The sequence below is a fragment of the Scyliorhinus canicula genome, chromosome 1 (assembly GCF_902713615.1).
Source record: "Scyliorhinus canicula chromosome 1, sScyCan1.1, whole genome shotgun sequence".
NCBI classification, from domain to species: Eukaryota; Metazoa; Chordata; class Chondrichthyes; order Carcharhiniformes; family Scyliorhinidae; genus Scyliorhinus; species Scyliorhinus canicula.
The window spans coordinates 237,556,955-237,584,382 of NC_052146.1; the positions used below are offsets into that span (position 1 = coordinate 237,556,955).

At 48.5% G+C, this 27,428-nt stretch overlaps 1 protein-coding gene across 2 annotated transcripts in view; it reads left to right on the plus strand.

Annotated features, from left to right (window-relative positions):
- The window catches only part of LOC119972662 (ribosomal protein S6 kinase alpha-5-like), a 163,350-nt gene that overhangs the window by 51,790 nt on the left and 84,132 nt on the right, over nt 1-27,428 (plus strand). For both annotated transcript variants that reach the window (XM_038809746.1, XM_038809736.1), the window contains exon 2: nt 26,882-26,953. In XM_038809746.1, the coding sequence (XP_038665674.1) occupies nt 26,882-26,953 (72 nt within the window). The remainder of the gene's footprint in view (nt 1-26,881; nt 26,954-27,428) is intronic.

Below are 27,428 nucleotides of genomic sequence, written 5' to 3' on the forward strand. Positions count from 1 at the left end.
CGGGCGGATTGGGAGCTGGTGGTATGCAGACTTCAGATCCACCGTGGAGCAAATCCGATACTGGGCTATCTGATTCACCATGTCAGCAATCCTGGGAGGGGGTATGTGTCGAGGAGCGTAAACCGATTAATAGTCTGACTATAGTCTACGACCATGCGGAATTTTCCCCCGGTCTTGACGACCACCACCTGAGCTCTCCAGGGACTGTTACTGGCCTCTATGATCATCTCACGTAGGAGCCTCCGGACCTCGGTTCGAATGAACATCCTGTCCTGTAGGCTGTACCGCCTGCTGCGAGTGGCTACAGGTTTACAGTCCGGAGTGAGATTGGCAAAGAGAGGAGGGGGGGGGATTCGCAGCATGGCTAGGCTGCAGATAGTGAGTGGGGGTAGAGGTCCGCCGAAGCTGAAGGTGAGACTCTTGAGATTGCACTGAAAATCGAGTCCCAGTAAGAGTGGGGCGCAGAGTTCGGGCAGGACGTATAGTTGAAAATTAGAGTAACTAGCGCCTTGGATCGTTAGAGTCGCGACGGTGCGTCCTTGGAATTGGACAGAGTGGGAACCTGAAGCGAGGGAGATAGTTTGCCATGCAGGAAAAACAGGGAGCAAACAGCGTCTTACCAGATCTGGGTGTACGAAGCTCTCGGTGCTCCCGGAGTCGAAAAGGCAGGGTGTACTGTACCCGTTGATTTGGACCGTCGTCATAGAGTTGTGGAGATGTTTTGGGCGCGATTGGTCCAGTGTGACTGTGTTGAGTTGCGGGTAGTCGGCGGCTCGGTCGGCTGCGCTGGGGTGGCCCCGCGATGAGTGCCCGCTGAGGTCGCAGTCTTCAATCAAATTTTCTGGGTTTGGAGAGGATGGAGCCCAAGATGGCCACCCCCATGGATCGCACGTGGCGGGCGGCAGGGAAGATGGCGACCCCATGAGTCGCACGTGGTCGGCTGCGAGGTGGGGGTCCGCCAAGATTGTGGCCCCCATGGATCGCACATGGCGGGCGGGGGCGGAGTCGGGGTATAGGCCGCAGCGTCCCGGGGCCTGCGAGTGCTGAGAGCGGTTGCTTTGTGCCGCGGGAGGGTTAGGGGCTGGGGCCTTCCTTGCCAGACACACTCTGGCGTAGTGACCTTTTCGCCCGCAGCTGCTGCAGGTCGAGTTGCGGACCGGGCAGTGCTGCCACGCGCGGGTGCTGGGACTGGCCACAAAAGTGGCAGGCTGGGGCAGCATGGTGGATGGGCGGCCGCGCGGCGCAGGCCTGGGGCAGTCGCTGGTCGGGGGCCCATGACGGGGTCGCGGAGTCCGCAGGAAACGAGGTGAGGCTACGAAACGTGACCTCCATAATTGTAGCGAGTTCAACAGTATCTTCTAAATTTTGAGCCCCTTTCTTCAGCAGTCGTTGGCGCACGTAATTCGATCTAAGGCCTGCAACAAGGACATCGAGGACAGCTAGTTCTCTATTTTCAGCTGCATTTACTGCCTGGTAATTACAGTCCCAGGATAAGGCTTTTAAGTCTCTTAGAAATTCTTCTAGCGATTCTGTGGGGCGCTGGCGGCGAGTAGTAAAAACGTGGCGCGCGTAGACCTCATTGACGGGCCTCACTTACATTTTGTCGAGTAGGGCCAGGGCCTCTGTATATGAGCCGGTACAATTTAATTGAGTAGATATACGATGGCTCACCCTTGCGTGCAATAGGCTGAGTTTCTGTTCCTCCGTCATTTCTGTGGTGCTTGCTTTAGCCAGGTGGCCTTAAAACATCGGAGCCAATGTGAAAAGATTTATTTCGCCTCTGCATCCTGTGGGTCGAGTTCCAGTCGATCAGGCTTGAGGGCTAATTCCATAGTCGTTTCTTAAGATGATTAAATTGATGAGACCATCAATTCACGCGACACGTGGTTAGAAGTGAACAGTGGTTTTACTCGTCTTACAACAGAGCCTGCCTGTGACGAGATGAACTCTAGATGAACTGGCAGCCAGGCTCCGACTGCCAAGCTTTATACAACCAGTGGGAGGGGGGAGTCATGGGCGGAGCCAAGGGTGGAGCCCAGTACAAACTTCCGTACATTCCCAGTACACCTCCCCCTAGGGGCAGAGCCGCGCAACTGCTCGTGTGCCGAGCTTACATAGGCATGGTACAACATGTGTGATAACAGTGTGAATTATGCTATTATGATTCACCACAAAGGCGTTTATTTATTTATTCATTCATGGGACGTGGGCATCTCTTGCTGGGCCAGTATTTATTGCCCATCCCTGAGGACATTTAAGAGTCAATCATATTGCTACGGGTCTGGAATCACATGTAGGGCAGACCAGATAAGGACGGCAGATTTCCTGATCAGTGAATTAGATCTATGATTTTACTCACAATTACACTGGAACAAGTTAGTTTGGACAGAGGAGAATTGGTTTGAGTGACCACTAAAGAATGGAAACCTTGACTTGAAACACAATGTGTCAAACAATTTAGAAATCTAAAGAAATAAAAAGTACAATAAGTACAAAATTGTCACAATTGTAACCAAAGGGAAAGAGAAATAAATTGTAATTCAAAATCAGAGGTAATGTTTAATATTCCAATTGCTTGACTTGAGAAGTTGCAACTAAGGTTTGTCCCTGTCTTGACCATGCTAAAAACATAAGAAATAGGGACAGAAGTAGACCCTTTAATAAGAAAATAGCTGATCTACCTGAATACTTTCGCACACATCATGATGTCGGCGTCATGCCGCTCAGTGCGTCGTTGTGCATGCGCGGTGCGGTTCTCTGACATCTGCACCCGCGCAGTACGGTTTTCGGCCGCTTCGTGTTCTCGATCGCATTGCGCATGCGTCAGGCCCTGGGAAGAGCATGCAAAATGGCCACTTTCGTCAATGTGGAGGTGCTGCATCCGGGAGATGTCCTGAACACTCTCTATCTCGTGGTAGGCTTGTTTTTCACTTTCTGTCGTTTTGTACTGTGAATAGCGATTTTTAGAATGCTCATGCACAGTACACATTTCAATCGCCACTGGCAGGATCATGTGTTTGATTTTCAACAATTGCTCTCGCAGAGGATCAGAGTGGACTCCAAAAACGATTTGGTCTCTGATCATGGGAATCCGTGATATCATCGAAGTTGCAGGATTGCCCTAGCAGTCTAAGGTTAGTTAGATAGGAGTTGAGGGATTCGTCTTTACCTTGCATCCTCTGCTTGAAGATGTAGCACTCGAAAATTTCATTGGTGTCCACCTCGCAGTGGCTGTCGAATTTGTCCAGGATGGTTTGGTACTTGTTTTGACCTGCCCTTCGGAAAAGTGAAAGGAGTTGAAGATCTCTATTGCATGGTCACCCGCAGTGGTGAGTAGAAGAGCTATCTTCCGAGCATCAGTCACGCCATTGAGGTTGGATGCTTCCCCGTATAGTTGACATTTCTGCTTGAATGATCACCAGTTGGCACTAAGATTGCCGGTGGTCCTGAGCTGAAGAGGAGCCTGAATCTTGTCCATTGTGCCTGTATTCAGTAGCTGGTTGTCACGGATCTTGCTGAGTTGAACTAAATAGATTGAACAGTCACTTCTGGTATCATGTTGTGTTATGCTGCTTCGGATAACACAGGTTGCTACTTGATGCAGTCTTAACTAAAGGCTGCTCCAGACTCTGAAATGAAAAATGAAAATCGCTTATTGTCACGAGTAAGCTTCAATGAAGTTACTGTGAAAAGCCCCTAGTCGCCACATTCCGGCGCCTGTCCGGGGAGGCTGGTACGGGAATCGAACCGTGCTGCTGGCCTGCTTGGTCTGCTTTAAAAGCCAGCGATTTAGCTCAGTGAGCTAAACCAAGATGGGCAGAGGATCCCAAGACAACCTGTGAGATTGTCTTGGGAAACAACCATGCTTCTTGGGTGAGATTAAGGATCCTGAATTGTCTTTTTGGAATGTGGTCATCTCAGTAACATGTCACTTCACCAACGTAAAATTGGACATGGGAGCTAATGTTATGGTCTTCTTGGGTAAGGAACCATGGCTGCGAGACTTCTTGCTATGAAGGACAGTCACACGACTCTACAGACCTGGAGGAATAAACAAAGTCATTGGCATTATCCTAGAACGACTAATGAATGGTGACAACTAGTTTGTCAAAATTGTGATGTCATCTGTAGCCAATCTCTTTTTTCTCTTGAGCAGAAATGCCCATGCGCCCGTAACCTTCTTAAAGCAGCAGAAGATATCAAGACAACATCTCTCGTCAATTATACAGAACTGCAAGTTCCTGAGAGGCTCACCAGTCAATAGACTCTCCTCAGCTGTGAATTGTCTTCATTCTTTGCAGAGCCGGTTTGTCCAATTTCTTTGCAGGTGGCAGAAGCTCCTCTTTGGTTAGATCAGCTAAGTCTTCAGAAAATGCCACTGTAACTCCCATAGAAGACACACAGGGAAATAACCAGCAACAGAAGAATGAGCCCCCAACCCCAGGCTCCAAAGGTTACACTACCTGTAAACACCATGGCACAGACACTGCGACCTCCAGCCAACATGCAAAACTACAAGACAATGTTTGAGAAAAACCTAGAAAACATCAACTCACCAAAGCACAACCCAGTAAGGCATGGAGACATATGGAAGAACAGTGTTGCAATAAATGTGAAACTGATGAGGAACATTCAAACAACAAGGAGAGACACCTTCAACTCCCACAAAGATCAAGTCGTGCCACAATGTAAAAGAAAAACTGGGTTCATACCACGACTGAACGGTGAACACACATTTTTGAAAGAACAGGACAAGCTGGTGGTCCCTTAAGCAGAGCAGATGGGGAACTGACAAAGAGAGGCTGAACTTCAAGGAGCAGAAAAAGCATATCAGAAGAAGACTACCAAGTGCCAAAAATGCACATGATAACTTAAACTTCAAATGAACAAAGACTGCCTAAATCACAGAGCCTATGACTCCTCTAAATGTTAGCGGCACCGTAGCACAGTTCGCACTGTTGCTTCACAGCGCCGGGGTCCCAGGTTCAATTCCTGGCTTGGGTCACCGTCTGTGCGGAATCTGCAGGTTCTCCCTGCGTCTGTGTGGGTTTCCTCCGGGTGCTCCGGTTTCCTCCCACAAGTCCCGAAAGACCTGCTATTGGGTAATTTGGACATCCTGAATTCTCCTTTTGTGTACCTGAACAGGCGCCGGAATGTGGCGACTGGGGAATTTTCACAGTAACTTCATTGCAGTGCTAATGTAAGCCTACTTGTGACAATAAATATTATTAATGTGACCAGTGTCATAATATCCACTCATGTATATAATGAAGTGAAGACAGGCAATGATTGGCACACAGGATGGCCAGTAAGCACACAGCACAGTGCAGCCAATCGCCAGACAGGACACTACCACTATAAAGCCAGAGGACACTAGGTTATCCGCTCTCTCTGGACCCAGCCACTGAGACAGTCAGAGTCCATGAGCTAGCCAGTGCAAACACCATGCGGTAGCTAGTAAGTCTGGTCAGGCTAGTACAAGGTCTCCAGTCAGTTCAGTATAGTGTCGACCCACAGCTGAATATGTATATTGGTTCTATCGTTGAATAAAACAGTGTTGGATCTTCTCCACTGTGTAAGAGGTCTGTTTCTAGCTTCACTGCATCAAGTTTAGTCCACATCGAACCAACCTGCCTAACACATCATGGTACCAGAGTGGTACTGAAATTGACGGACCTACCTCGAGTGAATCAGCATTGACCAACAAGCAGCCATCCGGTGACATGGAAAACATCCAGCCTCCTCCGCATCTCCGGCAACCTCGGCGCCAATTGGAAGATCTTCAAGCAAAAGTTCCTCTTGTACATCGAGGCCTCTGACCTCGAAACCGCATCGGATGCCAGGAAGATCTCGCTATTTCTCTCCACAGCAGGGACCACGCCATCCACATCTACAACTCCCTTATGTTCGCTGAAGGCGAAGACAAAACAAAATTCAAAACAATCCTGCTGAAGTTCGACAGCCACTGCGACATTGAGGTGAATGAGAGCTTTGAATGGTACGTTTTCCAGCAGAGGCTTCAGGCTAAGGATGAACCTTTTCACTCCTTCTTGACCCATCTCCGCATCCTAGCGCAGTCATGTAACTGTGACTCGACGGCTGATTCCATGATCCGGGATCAGATCGTTTTCGAGGTACACTCCGACTCCCTTCGGCAGCAGCTCCTGAAAATCAAACAGATGACCCTCCCTGTCGCTATCGAGACGTGCTTTGTCCACAAGCATGCTCAGAATCGTTACTCCCACATCAGGGCGGCAGAGACTGCAAAGCTGGCCTCCCATGAGGCCGAACGGGTGCAGGCCATCGCACAGATGTAGGGCCTGAGCATCGAGGAGAGTGGCCATTTCACGTGCTTTTCCCGGGTCCCTGCGCATGCGTGCCACGACCGAGTGTACGACGAGACCGACAACCCGACTGCGCAGGTGCGTACATCAACCGACCACACTGCACATGCACGATGTCGCACGGAACGTGCTGACGTCGGCGTCATGACGTGTCCGAATTGTGGCTCCGCACACTTAAAGAGGCAATGTCCGGCAAAAGGACGCCGGTGTCTACGTGTGGCAAGCTTGGCCACTACGCAGCCCTTTGTAGATCTGCTCCACCACTCGATAGCCAGCGATCCCAGCCACGGCGCAGAAGTGTCCGCTCAATACAACACGGCATGTCAGATTCCGATCCCAACAGACCCTGATGCTGAGTGCCTCAAGTCCCCATACCAGGTGGGCATCATAACGACACATGCGCTGCCTTCCACCACAACAGCGAAACACCTGTCCATCCTCGGTGTGGATCCCAACGACGAGTGGTCTGCTGTCCTCACAGTTAAGAAGGCTCGCATCCGGTTCAAACTGGACACCGGCGCACTGGTGAATCTCATCTCAAAATCCGACCTCGACACCATCCGCGCCAGACCAAACATTCTTCCACCGGCCTGCCAGCTCCTTCACTACAATGGCAATGCCGCAGCTGCCAGTGGCTCGTGTCAACTAGGGGTATCTAACAAGGCGATCAAGGCGACGCTGCAATGTCAAATCGTCAGGCCCGACAGAGCATCCCTGCTCGGTGCTCGAGCCTGCAAGGTCCTGAACCTGGTTCAGCGCGTCCACACCATGTCATCATCACTGGCGACGGCCTCGCCTGATGGAAACTTTTTTTTTTTATAAATGTTTTTATTCAGTTTTCATATTTTATATTGAACATTGAACAAATTACAAATTGTTAGGAGAGAAAAAAAAAAACAAACACGCAAAAATTAACATACATATTTACAGGTAAGCATCGTCGTAGTAGTAACTGCGCCCCACCCCCCCCCCCCCCCCCCCCCCCCCCCCCCCTCAACATGTTTATTTAGTTTGGTTTTGGGCCTTAGCTAGCCATCGAACCCCCGTAACGAACCTGTAGCCCCCCCCCCCCCCCCTCCCGCTACCTTCCCCCGACTATTCTTCCTCTTGTACATTGGCCACAAATAGGTCCCGGAACAGTTGCATGAATGGCTCCCATGTTCTGTGGAAGCCGTCGTCCGACCCTCGGATGGCAAATTTGATTTTCTCCATTTGGAGAGATTCCGAGAGGTCGGACAGCCAGTCCGCAGCTCTGGGCGGTGCTGCTGACCGCCAGCCAAACAGGATTCTACGGCGGGCGATCAGGGAGGCAAAGGCAAGGGCGTCCGCCCTCCTCCCCAGGAATAGATCTGGCTGTTCTGAAACCCCGAAGACCGCCACTATCGGGCATGGCTCCACCCTCACTCCCACCACTTTGGACATAACCTCGAAGAAGGCTGTCCAGTACTCCACGAGTCTGGGGCAAGACCAGAACATGTGGGCGTGGTTGGCCGGGCCTCTTTGGCACCGTTCACATCTGTCTTCCACCTCCGGGAAGAACCTACTCATACGGGTTCTTGTTAAGTGGGCTCTATGTACCACTTTTAGTTGCGTCAGGCTGAGCCTTGCGCACGTGGAGGTGGAGTTGACCCTATGCAGTGCTTCGCTCCAGAGTCCCCACCCTATCTCCATCCCCAGGTCGTCCTCCCATTTCCTCCTTGTTGCGTCCAGTACGGTGTCGTCCCTATCTACCAGTCGGTCATACATGTCACTACAGTTCCCTTTCTCTAGGATACTTGCGTCCAGTAGGTCTTCCAGTAGTGTCTGTCGTGGCGGTTGTGGGTACGTCCTTGTCTCCTTTCGTAGGAAGTTTTTGAGCTGCAGGTACCGTAGCTCGTTCCCCCCAGCTAGCTGAAATTTCTCTGTCAGTTCGTCCAGTGTTGCGATCCTGTCGTCAGTGTATAGGTCCCTGACTGTCAGTGTCCCCCCGTCCTGCCTCCACCTTTTGAAGGGCCTGATGGAAACTTGCAAGCTGACATAGATGATATTATCACGCAGTATCACAGCGTATTCGATGGGATGGGCACGCTCCCATACCGATATAAAATCCTGCTCAAGCCGAACGCCACCCGTGTAATTCATGCACCATGTCGGGTGCCGGCACCCCTCAAGGATCGTCTGAAGAAGCAATTACAGGACCTCCAAGACCAGGGCGTCATATCGAAGGTCACAGAGCCCACAGACTGGGTCAGCTCCATGGTCTGCGTAAAGAAGCCGTCAGGGGAGCTTCGTATTTGCATTGACCCGAAGGATCTAAACTGCAACATCATACGGGAGCATTACCCGATACCAAAACGTGAAGAGTTGACCAGTGAGATGGCTCATGCCAAATTCTTTACTAAGTTGGACGCCTCCAAGGGTTTTTGGCAAATACAGCTGGATGCGTCCAGTCGCAAGCTGTGCACGTTCAACACCCCGTTCGGTCGCTACTGCTACAACCGGATGCCCTTTGGCATTATATCTGCCTCCAAAGTATTTCACCGCATCATGGAGCAGATGATGGAGGTCATCGAGCGGGTGCGAGTGTACGTTGACGACGTAATAATTTGGTCCACAACGCCCCAGGAACACATCGCTCGCCTCAAGAAGGTATTCCAGAGAATCCGTGAACATGGTCTCCAGTTCAACAGGGCCAAGTGCTCATTTGGTCAATCGGATATCAAATTCCTAGATGACCACATCTCGCAGCAGGGCGTGCTGCCAGATGCCGATAAGGTCTCAGCGATCAACTTCATGAAGATCCCGGGGGACAAGAAGGCGGTCCCCCACTTTCTCGGGATCGTTTACTTCCTCGGGAAATTCGTTCCCAATATGGCATCCCACATCACGGCCCTCCGCTATCTCATCAAGAAGTCGACGGAATTCCAGTGGCTGCCCACACATGAAGAGGAATGGCGTGAGCTGAAAGCAAAGCTCACCAATGCCCCGGTTCTAGCGTTCTTCGACCCAGCCAAGGAAACCAAGATATCAACTGATGCAAGCCAGGACGGCATTGGGGCGGTGCTCCTTCAACAGGATGACTCCTCGTCCTGGGCTCCAGTGGCGTATGCCTCCAGGGCCATAACGTCCACTGAGCAACGGTACGCTCAGATTGAGAAGGAGTGTCTGGGCGTCCTGACAGGGATAGTCAAGTTTCACGACTATGTTTACGGCCTGCCAAAATTCACAGTAGAAACGGACCACAGGCCTCTAATCCACATAATCCAGAAGGATTTAAATGACATGACACCTCGGTTACTGCAAATTCTTCTTAAGCTACGCCACTACAACTTCAAACTTGTCTACACGCCAGGCAAAGAGCTGATCGTTGCAGATGCCCTATCCAGGTCCATTACCACACCATGTGAACAAAGTGACTTCATCAGCCATATAGAAGCGCAAGTGCAGTTGTGTGCCACCAACCTTCCGGCCTCTGACGAACGGGTGGTCCAAATTCATGAGGAAATGGCCAAGGATCCTCTGCTGCAGCGTGTGATGCAGCACCTTACCAATGGCTGGCAGAAGGGACAATGTCCCCAGTTCTATAACGTAAAAGACGACCTGACGGTGGTGGAAGGCATCCTTCTGAAACTCAACAGGATCGTAATTCCTCAGAGCATGCGGGCTATGGTGCTGGGCCAACTCCATGAGGGTCACCTTGGGGTCAAGAAATGCCAACGCAGAGCTTGGGAGGCGGTCTATTGGCCGGGCATCTGACATTTTTTGTATATATTCAGGCATATATGTATATATACGCTCACACACCCTAGTATTTATTTATCTAAACAAAAAAAAAAGGGGGGAGATGTCATAATATCCACTCATGTATATAATGAAGTGCAGACAGGCAGTGATTGACACACAGGATGACCAGTAAGCACACAGCACAGTGCAGCCAATCGCCAGACAGGACACAACTAATATAAAGCCAGAGGACACTAGGTTTTCCGCTCTCTCTGGACCCAGCCACTGAGACAGTCAGAGTCCACGAGCTAGCTAGTGCAAACACCATGCGGTAGCTAGTAAGTCTGGTCAGGCTAGTACAAGGTCTCCAGTCAGTTCAGTATAGTGTCGACCCACAGCTGAATATGTATATTGGTTCTGTCGTTGAATAAAACAGTGTTGGATCTTCTCCAGTGTTAGAGGTCTGTTTCTAGCTTCACTGCATCAAGTGCAGTCCACATCGAACCAACCTGCCTAACACATCAACCAGAATGAGGTCTGGAAGAATTGTCCAGCCTCAAGATTGTCTGATTAAGTCAGAGACATGAGGGAGTGGGGGAAGAGGAGAATTATGATTTTAATGTAAGTACATTAGGTAAAGACCTGGGAAAGTGTAGTATAAGCGTGTCTGGCAGAGCAAGGGTTATTGTGGGACTGGGAAACAGTACCACCCATAATGTGATGTAAAGAGACACATGACCTCAGGTCTGTGAACTGAGCACAGACGTAGCAAGCATGGAGTTGGCTCATAGCTTGGGCTATATGTATATATGTTTATACTTATGATACTAATAAACCTTTAATGTTGAATCATACAAGATTAAACTCTTTGTGAGACCTGCTGAACATATAACATATCGCAGAGTACAACGCCGTCCACGCAAACCTTCCGCACTAGACAGTCCCTACTTACCCCAGGTAGGCAGCATCTGGCACCAGTGCCATCGCCAGATGGACCATTGCATGGCCTTGTGATTGTAGTGTGTTGCACTGATCCCCGAATCAGTCCAATGCACGTTTGCAGTATGCTGTCCATACTTTTTATTCTTTGTACCAAAGTGGTTAACCGTTCTACACGTGATCTTTCATTTGCCATATTCTTGTCCACTTGTCTTAACATGCTTACATTCCTTTGTAGCCTCCTTGCATCCTCCACAACCTATTTTCCACCTAGCTTTGTATTGTTGACAAACTTGGATATATTATATATGGCCCCTGTCAGGATACCAGACCCCAACATTTGTTAGGATACCAGACAAGAACCCCAAACAATTTTTTTTAAATTTGCTAAACTGAGGAAAGGAGGAGTGATGACTCTGACTAATAGACCTCTTTTATGCTCGAACAAACTTTAACTTTTCTTTTGGAAATTATTTTTATTAAAAATTATTAAAAGTTTTCATTTTATAAAACACAAAATAAACCAGCCATACAAACAAAATACCATTTATAAATCTTTTGAAGCAAAAAAAAACAACCATAAACCCACAACCCACTGACTGACCAATTTCTAAAGATAAAAAAAATGTCGCTACCATGGGCCCAGGACCCACCCAAGACAGCCACCAACCTTGCCCCTAGTACGAGACATTTAAAAGCCCTTACTTAGTTGCAGTCAGATTTCCACCCCTCACCCCCATAACCCTGAAAAAACTTTCCAGAAAAAACGACCCCCCCCCCCCCAACACCACCAAACAAATAAGCTGGGCCTGAACCTTGCTCAAGCAGGCCAACAAACCGCAGCCTCTCCCAACCTCATTCCCGTTCACTAGTTGAAACTTTACAGCCAGCAAAGGTAACCCCCCCCCCCCCAACCAGGTTGTATGCTCAAATTAAAAGCAAAACGATGCTCCCCAGCCCATTCTGGTTGCAGATGATTAACCAAAGCCCAACCCTTTAAAAATTAAACTCCCTCAGGTAGTCATATATTACCCATTCCGTTGCTTTGCCCACTACCCCTGACAACCATAGCCCCCTCAATCCCAAACATACAACAGATACAAACTACAAGCTAACCCTTCCCAACCGCTCCCATTAAAGTCCCAATATCTGCCTTCGCCTCTGTCTGTAACTCCGGCAAGTTTGAGATCTCCAGAAATAGCCACCAAAGGACATGGCTCCATGTTGACCCATGAATGCCTGACATGGTGCTGAAGAAAGAGACCCAAAAGTTCACAGGCCCAGGGCAGGACCAGAACATGAGTGTGTGATGGGCAGGGCCCCCCAGTGTGCCGCTCGCACCTATCCCCAAGCCTGCAAAAATCCCACTCATTCAGGCCCTCGTCAAATGCACCCTATACACCACCTTGAATTGTATCAGGCTGAGACAAGCACACAAAGAGATAAAGTTGACTCGACATAGAACCTCACTCCATTCCCCATCCTCCAGTTATGTGAACAATTCCTCCTCCCATTTTCTTTTAATTTTGTCCTACAGGACTTAATCTAAAGACACAGCTGAACTTGGATCTCTGACACCCCTCCCTCCCCTGCACTTTCTGCCAAAATAACTTTGTCCATCAGCGAGGATGGGGGGCAAAAGGGAAGGAACCAATTTCCTTGCGTGCAAAGTTTTGTACCTGGTGATATCGAAACCAGTTAGCTCTTGAGGGTTTACCCTTTTCCAACCACGCCTCAAAACTCATCAACAAACGGATCCCCAAACCTTTCCAACCCCTCCTTCCAAACCCCGAAGGTCAAATCCAAATCCGCCAGCACAAAACAATGGATCCCACAGATTGGGGCCAACGTTGTCATAGCACCAAGTTTGAAGTGCCGTCTAAATTGTCCCCATATTTTCAAGGTGTCCACCACCACTGGATTGGCAGTCCATTTCATTGGGGAAAACGGAAGGGGAGCCGTAACCAATGCCTTTGAGCTGCTACCTTTACAGTAATTTCTCTCCATCCGCCCCCATATGGACTCTGTCCCTCTGTGCCACACCTGCACCTTTTCAATATTTGCCGCCCAATAATAACATAACTGGTTGGGTAACGAAGACCCTCTGATTATCTATTCCTTTGTAAAAACACCCTATGCATCCACGGGGTCCTACCCACCGAAATAAAATACGAGATCCTCTTATTAACTCCTGTAAAAAAAGACTTTGAAAGGAAGACAAAAAACAAAATCTTGGGAAGATATTCATTTTAATCGATTGGATCCTTCCAGCCAAAGTTAGCGGGAGGCTGCCCCATCTCTTGGTCCTCCTTCACCGCTGTTAGCTTATGTAACGAGGTCCAATCAAGGGCCACCTGAACTCCCAGATAACAAAAGTTAGACCTGGCCAGACGAAAAGGCAACTTCCTCAGTTTGGCTCCCCTTCCTGGTGGATTCACCGGAAAACATTGTGTTTACCCAGGTTAAATTTGTACCCCAAAAAGGAGCCAAAACTCTGGAGCAGTTTCATTATCCCCTCTGCACTGGAGAGATGGTCCTTTGCATACAGTAACATGGCATCTGCATTTAACAACACTCTATGCCCCTCGTCCCTCTATCTATTCCCCTCCACTTTGTGGATGACCTCATGTGATAGCCAGAGGTTCAACAGCCAGGCAAACAGTAGTGGAGACAGTGGACATCCCTGTCTCATGCCTCTTCCCAGTTGGAAGTATTTCAAGTTTAAATTATTTGTATTGCCACTGGCAGTAGGGACTCTATACAAAAGCTGGATCCAGGATCCAAAGCCAAACCTGCCCATGGCCTCAAATAAATAGCTCTATTCCACCCTATTGAATGCCTTTTCTGCATCCATAGAAATAATCACCTCCATTTCAGGGGATGGAGAGAGGGACAGAACCATGTTGAGCAGGCTCCGGACATTGGCTGACAGTTGTCTCCCCTTAACAAATTCTGTCTGTTTTTCTGAAATTATCCCCAGGAGCCAGGACTCCATGCACCTCGCCCAATGCCTTTGCTAGCAACTTTGCATCTGCATTCAACAAAGAGATGGGGCGGTACGACCGACATTCTATCGAGTCTTTATCCTTCTTCAATGTCAAGGAGATTGTTGCCTGAACCAAAGAGGTCAGCAACATCCCTTGAGTCAAAGATTCCTCCAACATCTCGAGCAGCACTTGGGTCAGCAACCCGGCAAACGTTTTGTAATATTCAAATGGGAACCCATCTGGTCCTGGTGCCTTCTCCGACTGCATCAATCCCATACCCTCCTTAATTTCTTTTAGAGTCAGAGGAGTTTCCAATTCCTCCTGCTACACTACTGGGAAGGCCAAACCATCTAAAAACTCAGACACTAAGGACTCATCCTCTGGTAGTTCCTATTCATACAGTTTCTGATAGAACACACCATTGATCTTGGTTGGAATGGAGATCAGTCTACCAGCCCCATCCCTGACTTGCACAATTTCCCGAGAGGTCGCCTGCTGTCTCAGCTGATGTGCCAGCAGGTGACTACCCTTTGCCGCATATTCATAGAGAGCCCCCGCGAATGACGTAGCAAATATGCGGCCCTGTCCGTGGCTAGAAACCCAAACTCCACCTGTAGCTTCTTGCTGCAAGCCAGCAATTCTGATGTCTCATCGAGTATTGACGGTCCACCTCTAAGATGGCATTCATGAACCTCTGCCTCTCTGCCCTTTTGCTATTTTCCATGTGCGCATTAAAGAAGATAATCTCCCCTCTAACGACCACCTTCAACACCTCGTACCGTGTTGAAGGGGAAATATCTTCACTTCTTTTAAAGCTCAAATATTTCTTGCAAATCCTCTCAAAAACTTTTATCTGCCAACACTGTCAAACCTCCAAAGGGGGCACTGAGCGGGACCCATGCCAACATCATGTCTACATAATGCGGGGCATCATCAGAGATCACCATTGTTGAGTATCCCGACTCCATCACCCCCGGCGATAAGGACCTACCAACTACAAAAATATCAACCCTAGAATAAACCTGGTGGACCTGAGAGGAGAACGGGATATCTCCCCCCATCTGCTCCACGACGGACAACAGAGCCTTTACCATCCCAAAAGGTCTTAACAGCTTGGGTTTCGATTTATCCAGTCGGGGGTCCAAAACTCAAATATAATCTCCACCCATGATCAGCTGGTGTGAATCCAGATCCAAGATCAGTGACAGCAACCTATTTAATAAAAGTTGTGTCAGCCCAATTTGGGGTATATACGTTGACCAGTCTGACCGGTGTACGTGCTAACCCACTGACCATAACATTTGGATCTGTCAAAATCCTCCCTGTTGAGGGGCGGCATGGTGGCGAAGTGGTTGGCACTGCTGCCTCCCAGTGCCGAGTACGTGGTTCGATCCCCACCTAGGGACGTTGTCCATGTGGAGGTTGCATATTCTCCCAATGCCTGCGTGGGTCTCACCCCCACAACCTAAAAATATGTGCAGGGTAGGTGGATTGGCCAAGCTAAATTTCCCCTACATTGGAAAAAAATAATTGAGTACTCTAAATTTATTTTTTAAAAATCCTCCCTGCTGAAAAGGCCATCCAGCTGTTGATGAGGATCGCAGTGTGTCTCTCTCTCTCTCTTCCCCCCCCCCCCCCCTGTCATCGAACCCTGAATGGAACACTTGCCCCACGCAGCCCCTCTGTAACCTTATCTGGTCTCTAACTTGTAGATGGGTCTCGCGTGTAAACACCCTGGATCTCTTAACCGGGCCACTCAACCCCTTCGCATTCTACGTGACCAGCCCCTCCCCCGCTGGAGTCAGTCATTCCCGTCCTGTGAGCAGTCCAACAACCCTCCAAGAAGGATTGCGCCAGACCCACCCAAGATGCCACTGAATCCCCCAACAGAAATCAACAAACAAAAGTCTCCAATTACCATCAGAGTACTCTACCCCTCTTTTCTCCCCTTCCCACCAGCACCACGCCTAAACACCCAAGTAAACTATATACAAAACCCCAAACATCGCCTCTCCCTTACCGCACCTCGACCATAAGATATATGAGCAGAATTAAGCCATTCGACCCATCGGGTCTGCTCCGCCATTCGGTAATGGCTGATTTCTGTTCTCACCTCAATTCTGCTGCCTTCTTCCCATAACCTCTGATCTCCTTATTAATCAAGAAATCCCCTTGTTAATCAAGAACACCATATTTGTGCTTGAGGTGCTGTTACTTACAGGGATACAGACCAAGAGCTGGAAGGTGGAATTAGACAGAGTAATTCTTTCTTGAAAACTAGGAGCAAGAGTAGGCAATTTAGCCTCTCGAGCCTGCTCGATCGCTCAATACGATCATGGCTGATCTCATCATGGCCTCAACTCCACTGTCCTGCCTGTTCTCCGTAACCCTTCAACCCATTCGTAATGAAAAATCTGTCTAACCCCCTCCTTGAAATTACTTACCGTTCCAGCATCCACTGCACTCTGGGATAGGGAGTTCCACAGATTCACAACCCTTAGTTTCCCTTCATCTCTGCTTTAAATTTGCTACCCCTTATCTTGAGACAATGACCTCTCAAACTTGAATACCCCGCAAGAGGAAGCATCCGCTCCACTTCTACTTTGTTCATACCTTTTATTATCTTATGTACCTCATCTTATATACCTCAATTTGATCTCTCCTCATTCTTCTAAATTCTAGAGAGAATGGCCTAAACTGCTCAATCTCTCTTCATAAGACAAACCCCTCATCTCTAGAATCAATTTTGTGAACCTCCTCTGAACTGCCTCTGATGCAACTACATTCCTGCTCAAATAAGGTGACCAAATCTTTACACAATACTCCAGGTGTCTTCTTGCCAATGCCCTGGACAGTGCAAAAACACTTCACTGCTTTTACTCTAACCTTTTAGCTATAAATGCCAAAATTCCATTTTCTTTCCTCGTTACCTGCTGTACCTGCATACTAGTTTTCTGAAATTCATGACAAGGTCACCCAGATCCCTGTGCACCGAAGCACTCTGAAGTTTCTCTCCATTGAGATAGTAAGTTGCCTTTTGATTTTTTTCTAGCAGAATGGATAACCTCAGACATAGTCTTTTATCATACATCCATTAATGAAGTATAGCAGAGCTGTGGAAATATGTTTCCAGACACACATCAATACATGAACCTATGGGACCTGTGCCAGGATGCTAGCCAAAAGGAGCCATGTGAACACAGTTCTTGTCTGCAGATTGCATTAAATTTAATGCTTGGTGGGCATTCACTAAAATTGAGTACTGAGTGGAGGTGCAGATTTTGATATCTGAGTAGGCTTCCTAGAGACTGGTCATACCTACATTGTCTGGCAGTAATATGGTTCAGCAGTGGGAATACTTTGAGCACTGCGATCTGCACCCATAATGACACTAGTCTGAGCTTGCATAGAAGCATGTATGGATCCCATGACTTCCATCTGAGCTTCCACTGAGACAATGGGAAGCTTTGGGCCTGTGCTGCAGTAGAATTGTTCCGTCATGGGTTGGTACACCAGTGCTGCCATGGAATTGACCATCACTTCCACACATGAAAGGATAGGCTCCAAGCTACGCCACATTTGAGCCAAGCTCTTGAACAGTAACTAGAGGGTCTCTGCCAGGCCTACCAGTGCCAATGCACAGAGCACCTTGTTGTGCATCATCATCTGCATTATTTTTTTATGCCATTCTGTCAAAGTTCTTATCTCAGTCCACTGCAGCAGAATATATCTGTAAACTCACCCTCTCGGGATTTAGCACACATCACCCTTTTCCTCGAGGTTGATTGTAGCCGATCCATGCCTGATGTCTCACCTCATTCTATACTAACCTCTGAAGTTCATATAGTCCCGATATCTGTGCATATAGTGCTGATGTCTGTGCCAGTGACTGAGAGTATCAGTAACAGTGCCTATTCATCACTCGCGTCATGTTGCTCTTCCTCTTCAACCTGGCCTGTCCTGAAGCTGTTCAGCCAATTGTTCTTGGGTATCCAAAAGTATAAGGGGAGGATTGGGTAGGTAACCTGAAGCTGGAATGGAACGCAGAAGGTCCATGGTCACACTGTCTGCAGCTTCCTCCATGCCACATCTCAGGATGAGGGTGAGCTTGGAGTTGAGAAGGGCCACAAGGCTGTAGTCACTTCCTATCATCCTGGGTGGCCAAGGTCTATGTTGCTGCTGATTTGACGATGCAGCGATATCATTTGAGGGGGTTCAGTAGATGCAGTCATGCTGGCCCTCCCTGGCACAGTGGACAACCCTCTCCCACAAGAGAAGGCAGAATGTCAGTGATTGGGTAGGCAGTGCTTAGTTGGGTGATATACCAGTCAGAGCCGAATGGCTGGAGGTTTGTGTAGATGGCACGAGATGTATGTGTGCGACAAACATTATTGGAAAGTGCATGGCTGAGGCATGAGTCCTGATGCCAACACGTGCTGCTGCAATAGGGTTGCCAACTCTTCAGGATTAGCCTTGTCTCTCCAGGAATTGGAAGGTCAATCTCCAGGACACTGTTGTGTGCAATCCTGGAGAAAAATCATTGGGACATGAAAAAAAAGATGATTTTTTAAAACCTTTATCTTTACTAGATTTTAAAATGTTGAAATTGGGGTGAGAAAAAAGACAGTTTGGCTGACAGTCAAGCATAATCTAATTGGGTCATGAGTCTTTTTGTGGTCTAATTGGTGTAGGAGAATAATGCATCACAAGGATGGATGTGTGGACTGACAAATGGCTGGAGCATGGGAGTTAAGTCATGTGATTGAAACCTCCAGGAATCCATTTAATCGCAGTTGGCAATGATGCATTGGAATAGTAAAGGAGTCTGCCGCAATGTACAACATGGCAAATTGGTGTTGTGGTTATGAGATGTGATGTTAGGATGCATTCACACCTTGACCATTCATGTGAGATCATTAAATGTATTTCAACACTACTGCCATGTTCTTGGGGTCAAATTCTGTGCATTCACTCCATGGCTGAAGCTACATGCTTCAGCTCCCTTTGTTCCTTGAGAGCCTGCTGGTTATCGCCATGGAAACCTGGCCTTTCTTCTGTCCTCTACATGGTGACATCCAAGGCAGCAACAATGAATCTAAGAGCCCTTTTCCTTGCCTCTTGCAAGTCCTTCAAGATAATTTACCAGCAGCCTTCCTTTAATTTAGAGCTGCTTTCCAGCGCACGTGCCATTTAAGAAGCAAAGGCTGCCTGCAGCACGTGCTATTGGCCCAGCACTACACGATCCCTGCTTTGTTCTGAGGCTGCTGGCAGCACTATAAGGAGGACAGCTCAGCACCGGATGGCAATCATGAAGTGAGAGCACCAAATTTATGTGCTTCCCATCTCCATCCAAATCACTGCAGTCAGGCAGTGACTCTTCGCCTTTGCACCTAGGAAGTTGAATCAACCAATCTCTAGCCCTCTAAATTCATCCCACTAGTAGGGACAACATCTACCTCCAGCATGGTTGAGCATCCCACCCAGTCATCAACATCCAACTTAGAAACTGTTAACCTGATTAGCATCTGTTGTCAGACATAAGGTTTGAAACCATTTGCAATATTAATGAGGAAGTCCTAGCATCTGTGTTGCTGACTGACCGACATAGCTTCTGCTCTACAGAAGTAGTGGGGGTGAGAATGAGAGGATCTAGCAAGCAGATGAAGGTTAACAAACTAACCTTGCATCACAGTTGCAGTTTCCAATTTTAAACAATTATTAGGAAATAGTGACATTTTGTTACGTTAAGAGCAGAAAATGATGGAAATTCTCAGTAGGTTTGATATAAGAAATAGGAGCAGGAGTAGACTATTTGGCCCATTGAGCCAGCTCTGCCATTCAGTAAGACCATGGCTAATCTGATTGTGGCCTTAACTCCACTTTTACAATTTCCCCATAACCCTCGTTTCCCTTGAAGATCAAAAATCTGTCTTAACAGTCTTGGATATGTTCAACAACAGCTTCCATTGGACTTTAGAGTCGAGAATTTCAAAGATTAACAACCCTCCAAGAGAAGAAATTCCTCTTCATTTCCTACTTAAATAGGAGACCCGTCCCTTCTTTTGAAATTATGCCCATAGATCTAGATTCCCTGATGAAAATTCAGCATCGACCCTGCCTAGTCCCCTCAAAATCTTATTTGTTTCAGTGAGAGCTTTTGTGGAGAAAGGAACAGAATAATGTTTCAGGTCCTTGTAATAGGTTTTAAAGGGAAAGACATGTTGAGAAAAAGAACAGGAGGGAAGTTATGTCATAGGGTGGAAATTGGTACTATTAAATGACAAAAGGGTTGATGGTGCAAGGCAAAAGGAAGTTCAAATTAGTCAAGTTAAGAAACAAAAGATGCGTATAGAAGAGGTGCAGATAGCATAATTGTGAAGAGGCACTTAATGTCTTCCGGAATCAACATTGAATTCAAAAATTTCAGACCGTAAATCTGCTCCCATTTTCTTTGATAGTTTTGGTTTCTCCTTCTTGTTTTCTCTTTTTTTGTTGTTTTTGAGGAGCAGCTGTAATTGATTCTGCCATTCAGATCTTTTTGTTTCTTTACTTATCCTATTACTACTCTCTTTTTTGCCTCAGACCATCAACCCTTCTGTTATTTAAACTCTCCCAGCTTCCACCCTATCACAGACCTTCCCACCTCCCTCCATCACTGACTTGGTCCTTGCTCAAAACCTATTACATCTCGGCTTTAGAAACTTCATTGACCTAAAACAGTGGATGGAATTTTCACAAAAAATGGCAAAGTGTTAATCTCGATGTGAAAACCGGTGCGATTCCCAGCCGCATAATCGTAAAATACGCAGCATGTTACGGCTATCAGGTTATGGCTATCACCTACACCATCCATCAGCATTGAGACACACACCTTGGTGGGCGATCTTCGTCGGCCGGCTTCTGGGTCACTATCTGGTGAACACCACACAGCTTCTGATGGACATCAGGTTGAGAAAGGAATGTCCCAGGGATTAGACTGCTCTATCTCAGAAGGTGGCTGTGCCCCAGCCAGGTGCTGTGCCTCTGGACACATTCATTCCTTTGCTGCTTCAGATGCAAAGGCAGAGCCAGAAATTCCAGGAGAGCGACACTAGTCAGACTGCAAGATCAAATAGAGAAGTCCCCCAGCCTCCTGTCGCAGGAGATGGTACCAGCAATGCGTGGCACCCAGGCCAACACTGCAAGGGTGGCATGCACAGTGGAAAGCTGAGGGAATTCCAAAGCATAACTCAGTCCCAGAGGACCATGGCTGAGGTGTTCAATGCCATGATTCAAACAATGATGGGCCTCTAGGACTGGCAGCACCAGATGACATTGAGGGTTCTGGAGCTCACTCCAGCCTCCACTCCATGGACCCATGTACACCTGGAGGGAGGAGGACCCGCTGGAGCACAGCCCGGGTGCATGATCCTGGGTGTGATCAGCCCATCTGAATGCCCCCTTCCTGAGACGAGCACAGGAGGCAGAACAGGGTGACACAACAACACCAGCGGCACCTGAAAGTAGGCTGGGACCCTCTAGGTCTCAGCCCTCCAGAGGACACTTGCCAATGGCATCTCAGGCAACAGGGTGTAGAAGGCAGCCTCTGATGTGCTGCCTGAGAACGCACCATGATGCAGTGGGCGGGTCCGCAAGTGTAAAGAATTGTAGGGGCACAGCGGTGGCAGGTGTGTAGTTCGCCATTATTGGTTGGAGAAATTTGTAACTTGTGGCATTTGGATAAGTCGCTGAATTAAATGTTATTTTTGTCACTTTAATGCCTCAGAATATTTCCCCACCTCCCAGTGGCATGGCGCTTCTCTCCATTGGGACACAGTTTTCTCATTCAATGTGGCCCTCTCAATGAGAATGTTGAAACATTCCTATTGATATTAGCATGATGTTGATTCATTGAACCCTATACCCTCCACCTTACTTAATCCCCCTCTAGAGCAAGGGGACAAGATTATGATGCGTGGAACCTCACTCAGTAATGAGCCGGGGAGTCAGCGTACTGCATGGCAGCAGACAGACGGCAGTCAGACATAAGCATTCCCTGAGAAGCATCACAGACCATTCCTCACTATGAGTCGTCATCACCCTCCTGACCGGGTAACAGGTATTCAAGATCTCCCCAGCCCCCAGTACCCTGATGATTGAGAACTCAAGTGGGGGGGGGGGGGGTCATGCTGTAGTCTGGCGAGCTAGTCATGAAGCAAGAGACGATGAGGGTGTCTCCCCTGTCCATGCACCCTCGGCCCCCATCTGGCCTGCACCCTCTGGTTCTGCAGCAGGCTCTTCCTTGGCATCCTCAGGCATGTCCTCGTCCGAGGGCATGTGCTGCTGTTCAAGGTCGTCTTCAGGAAGTTCCTCACCCTGCTGCTGAACCAGGTTATAGAGGACACAGTAGACCACAACAATGTGGGAGATTCTCTGGGGCTGTATTGTAGAGCCTCACTGCACCTGTCAAGTCAGCGGAAACTCAACTTCAACAGGCCAATGCATCGCTCGATGAGCTTGTGTCACGCTGTGTAGCTCATTGTACCTGGCCTCCATTGCAGTCTGTGGCCTCTCCTCTGCACTGGCATCATCAGCCATGATCTGAGGGGATATCCCTTGTCCCCAAGGAGCCATCCCTGTAGCCTGGGTTGTTCCTCGAAGATTCCAGGGACCTGTGACTGGCCAAGGATCTAGCTGTCATGTACACTCGCTGGAAAATGGACACATGTGCATGAAGCACATCTGGTGGTTGCACACCAGCTGGACATTGAGGGAGTGGAACCCCTTCCGGTTGATGAAGAGGATTCTCTGGTGCCATGGGGCGCGGAGCATGATATCGGTGAAATCTATTGCTCCTTGCACCTCTGACAGACGAGCTATGTGCCCGTAGCCCCCCCCCCCCCCCCCCCCCCCCCCCCATCCAGTCTGGCCTGATCCGGGCTAAATTTAATCATAGATCATAGACTTACAGTGCAGAAGGAGGCCATGTGGACCATCAAGTCTGCACCAGACCTTGGAAAGAGCACCGTACTCAAGCCCACGCTTCCACCTCTCCCCAGAACTCCACCTACCCTTTTTGGACACTAAGGGCAATTTAGCATGGCCAATCCATCTAACCTGGACTGTGGAAGGAAACCAGAGCACACGGAGGAAACCCATGTAGACAGGGGGAGAGCATGCAGACTCCGCACAGACAGTGAATGTAGACTAGAGCTTGTGCATACATTGCATCCGTCACCTCATGGATGCACATATGGGCGGATGCCTGTGAGATCTCACAGAGATCCCCGTGGAGCCCTGGAAGGATATCGTTGCGCAGAAATTGAGGACTGCTGTGAACTTAGTGGCTACAGGGAGCGGGTGTCCTCCACCACCACTTGGCATCAAGTCCACAAGCACGTGGCAGAGGTGAGGCAGTCTCCCTCCTGAGGTAGTGTCTTTGACGGCACATGCTGTCTAACAGCTCTATGAAGGACACACGTGTCCAGTAGACCCTTGGTCTCCTTCAGTGCCTTCATGCCTACTGCACGGCTGGTGCGACCTCTAGTCCCTGAGCCTGCCCTGTGGTCCCCTGATCTCGTTCTGCAGGGTCTTCCCTCAGTGCCGCTGAGTCTGTGCTCATCCAGTGCAGTGATGAGTAGGATGGCTAGCTCCACTGGCACCATGCTGATATCAATAGGAATGTTGTGAAAAATGAGAGAGTCAGTTTGGTGTAGCAGCTGCTGACCATCATCACTGCCCCTGATCCATTGGCCTGCCTGACCTGGAAGCAGCAAGTCCCAGAACTTCACCAGTGGAGATCATTCACTCAGCTTAGGTGCCCTCTCTTCTCCAGAACAAGACTCGCCCTGGCCTATGCCCTCGCCCACTTTGATTCACCTTTAGCCACCCATCTGGGTTTCCCCTCCCTTAGTCTCACTATCACTGAGGGATCTGACAGGAGAGTTATCTGCCCACTCATCCCGAATAGCCAGGGTCAGCTGGACGATTATGTCCACCTTGGAGTGGCTAATGGATCCTGATTGACAGGCATTGGGAAGTGAGCCCAGAGCCTTTTGATGCTGTGAAACCAAGCTTTGAACCCTGAACCATGAGGATTCATCCCATTCCATAACTTTAAAAGTTCAACTAATTAAACTAAAGTAAACCAATTAAGGGACAACTCAAAGGGGCCACTCCTTAAAGGAGCACTGCCCAAACTAAAACAAAGATCAACTGAAACTTTAAAAATATCAAATTAAAAGGTGATTAAAGGGGTCAATAGGGTCAATAAAGTACCCCAGACCCTGCGGTGCCCACCGGGCACAGAAGGCCATGATGGTGCCAGTGGAATTCCATGACTTTGAGACTGCAGGAAGCTGACATTGCTAATGGTTAGTCCTTGATGGCCAATCAGTGTCACGAGCATGAGTCTCAGGAATGTTAGAGGGCACAATCGCTTTTGCTTCAGGTAGAGGCAGAGCTAATTGGCATCCTTCTTACTTAAGCTCAGAGGCGGTCTTACACTTTTTAGGGACCCGCGCTCTCCCTCTTTGCCCCATATCATGCCCTCACCCCGGTGATGTGGCAGTCCACACCCAATGATGTCGAGCCCCACCCCGAATTACATCAATGCCCTCCTTTTTAAAAAGAAATTTCCAATTAAGGGACAATTTAGTGTGACCAATCCATCTGCCTGCACATCTTTGGGTTGTGGGGGTAAAACCATGCAAACACGAGAAGAATGTGCAAACTCCACACGGACAGTGACCTGGGGCCTGGATCGAACCCGGGTCCTCAGTGCCGTGAGGCAGCAGTCCTAACCATACGCCACTGTGCCGCCCCACATCAATGCCCTCCTGACCCCACCTACACTCAGCTCACACAATGCAAGAAACAGAGGCTCTTGCCATCGCCGCCCAGTCGGGTTGCTGCCCGCCTAGCCCCTCTCACTCGCAGCCCTGCTGCCTGACTGACCTCTGGCTCTGGTCGAGTCGCCCTGCTCCTGCTGGCCGCTTCTTCCTGATTTCCAAGACACAGTGCCAGTGTTTGCCTGACCTTCATCGCACCTCTCGGTTCTCGCTTAAGTGGCCGGGCTTCGAACCTCTGCCCTCAACGACCGCATGTGCTCTTGCCTGGCTGCTGCCACTGGTTATTTGGCCTGGCCTCTTCTCTCATTTGCCCTGGCTGCCTGGTCCAGTTGCTGCCCAGTCCTCTCACTCTCATCTCTGCCTGGCTGGTGGCTGGCCTCTGGCTCTGGTCAAGTCGCCCTGCTCCCGTTGGCTGCTGCTCCCTGATTCCTGGAAAAAATGACACTAGTGCTTGCCTGCTCTTCCTCGCACCTGCCGCCTGCTGCTCTGCTCACCTCTTGGCTCTCATTCGGGTGGCCGGGCCTTGATCCTCGACGACCGTGTGTGCTCTGCCTGGCTGCTGCTGGCTAGTTGGACTGCTGTCCTCTTCTTTTTGGTTGGTTGCCTGCCTGCCCTCCTCAGCCCTGGCCTGGAAGTTGAGAGTCGCCCCACTGCTCCCCTCGATGACCATTGGCCAATGCTGCCTCTGCGACTCGCTGAAGGAGGAGGAAACATGCTAAGGGGAGAACACAGCAGCCATGGCTGACGAGGGAAGTCAGGGACAGCATAAAAGCAAAAGAAAACGCATGCATTGTGGCGAGGATTAGTGGGAAGCCAGAGGATTAGGATACATTTCGAAGCAAGCAGAGGACAACTAAAAATGCAATACAGGGGGGAGAAGATGAAGAACAAGTGTAAGCTAACTAGTAATATAAAAGAAGTTTTCAAGAGGTTTTTTTTCGCTATATAAAAGGTAAGAGATAGGCAAAAATGGACATTGGACCATTGGAAAATGAGGCTGGAGAAATGAACAAAGAAATGGCAGAGGAACTGAATAGGTACTTTGCATCAATCTTTACAGTGGAAGACACCACTGGCATACTAGAACTTCAAGCGAGTCAGGGGGAAGAGGTGAGTGCAGTGGTCATCACTGAGGAGATGGTTCTGGAGAAACCGAAAGGTCTGAAGGCTGATTAATCACCCGGACCAGATGGACTGCACCCCAGGATTCTTCAATATCTTCAAATAGCTGCTTCAACTAGGTTTTTTCAGCCTCTTCCTTGTCTTCAGCCAAGACTTCTCTGCTTTGAAATATTATTACTATTTTTGTTAACAATCCTACTGGGAAAGAATTATGGACTAGGGATCAGGCAAATCAGAATTCAGCTCCTCTCTCAGAGCTTCTCCAAAACGCACTACCTCTCCGCTTCCCTGGGCTCCACCCAACAACGACTTCCTCCAAGCTGAAAACCAAATTATCTCTGCAGGCTGCAGAAGAACATTAACTGCCCAGGGGCCTCCACAGTCAATCCACGTTCTTCTGATCAATTTCACCTGCTGTTTCCGAGAAGTTTCCAGGCCTGTACAAACAAAATCCTTTTTAAAACCATGACCATTGAAGTAAACACACAATACCCCCAGGTTTTTAACTCTTAACTTATCTCAATGATTAGATGCCAATATTCCTAAAGTTTTCTAATTGTCACATTACTATCTATCACTTTTTCCTTCATTGTTGTTTCCTTCATCCATTCTTTTGACTCCTTCTTAATTTCCACTCTCTCTTCCTGCTGATTCTACCCTCCAGCTACTCTTTGATTACAGTGAGTACAGGCTCTCTTTGGTCTCAATATCCGCACAGTAGTCACCATGAAAATGTTTAGATTTAACTCGTATTTTTAAAAACAAACACCAGAACCTGGGTCATAAAGAAAAAATATCTGAGGATGGTGTGTGTCAACTCCTACATCTCCAGCGTGTGAGCTTTTTCCATCTTGACATCCCTGTAAAAAATGGCTTGACAACCTTACTTCAAGGTTTTTATGTTTAAGTGAATGACTATATTGCTATCTTCATTTTGTATTTTTAATTTAATTGACAGCTAACCTCACTGGACACAAAGAAAAAGTCGGATTAGAAAACTTTGAGTTGCTGAAAGTTCTGGGAACAGGAGGTGAGTTTTGGATAAAGCCTTTTATGTCTCTTGACATTATACTAAAAAATTGCAAATGGTTCAACAAGCCACTAACAGTTCAATCTATTTTTTGTACTGAATTAGATGTATAGGACTGTATAATTGGCCTTTGTACTGCTAGGTTAGGTAAGGAAAAATCAGCCAGCGGATGTTCCTTATCATTACCAGTAATCTCTGCGGGAACTGTCCATATTTACATAGAATTTACAGTGTAGAAGGAGGCCATTTGGCCATTGTGTCTGCACCGGCCCTTGGAAAGAGGACCCTACTTAAGCCCACACCTCCACCCTATCCCCGTAACCCAGTAACCCCACCTAACCATTTTGGACATTGAGGGCAATATAGAATGGCCAATCCACCTAACCTACACGTTTTTGGACTGTGGGAGGAAACCCCCACAGACACGGGAGAATGTGCAGACTCCGCAGACAGTGACCCAAGCCGGGAATCGAAT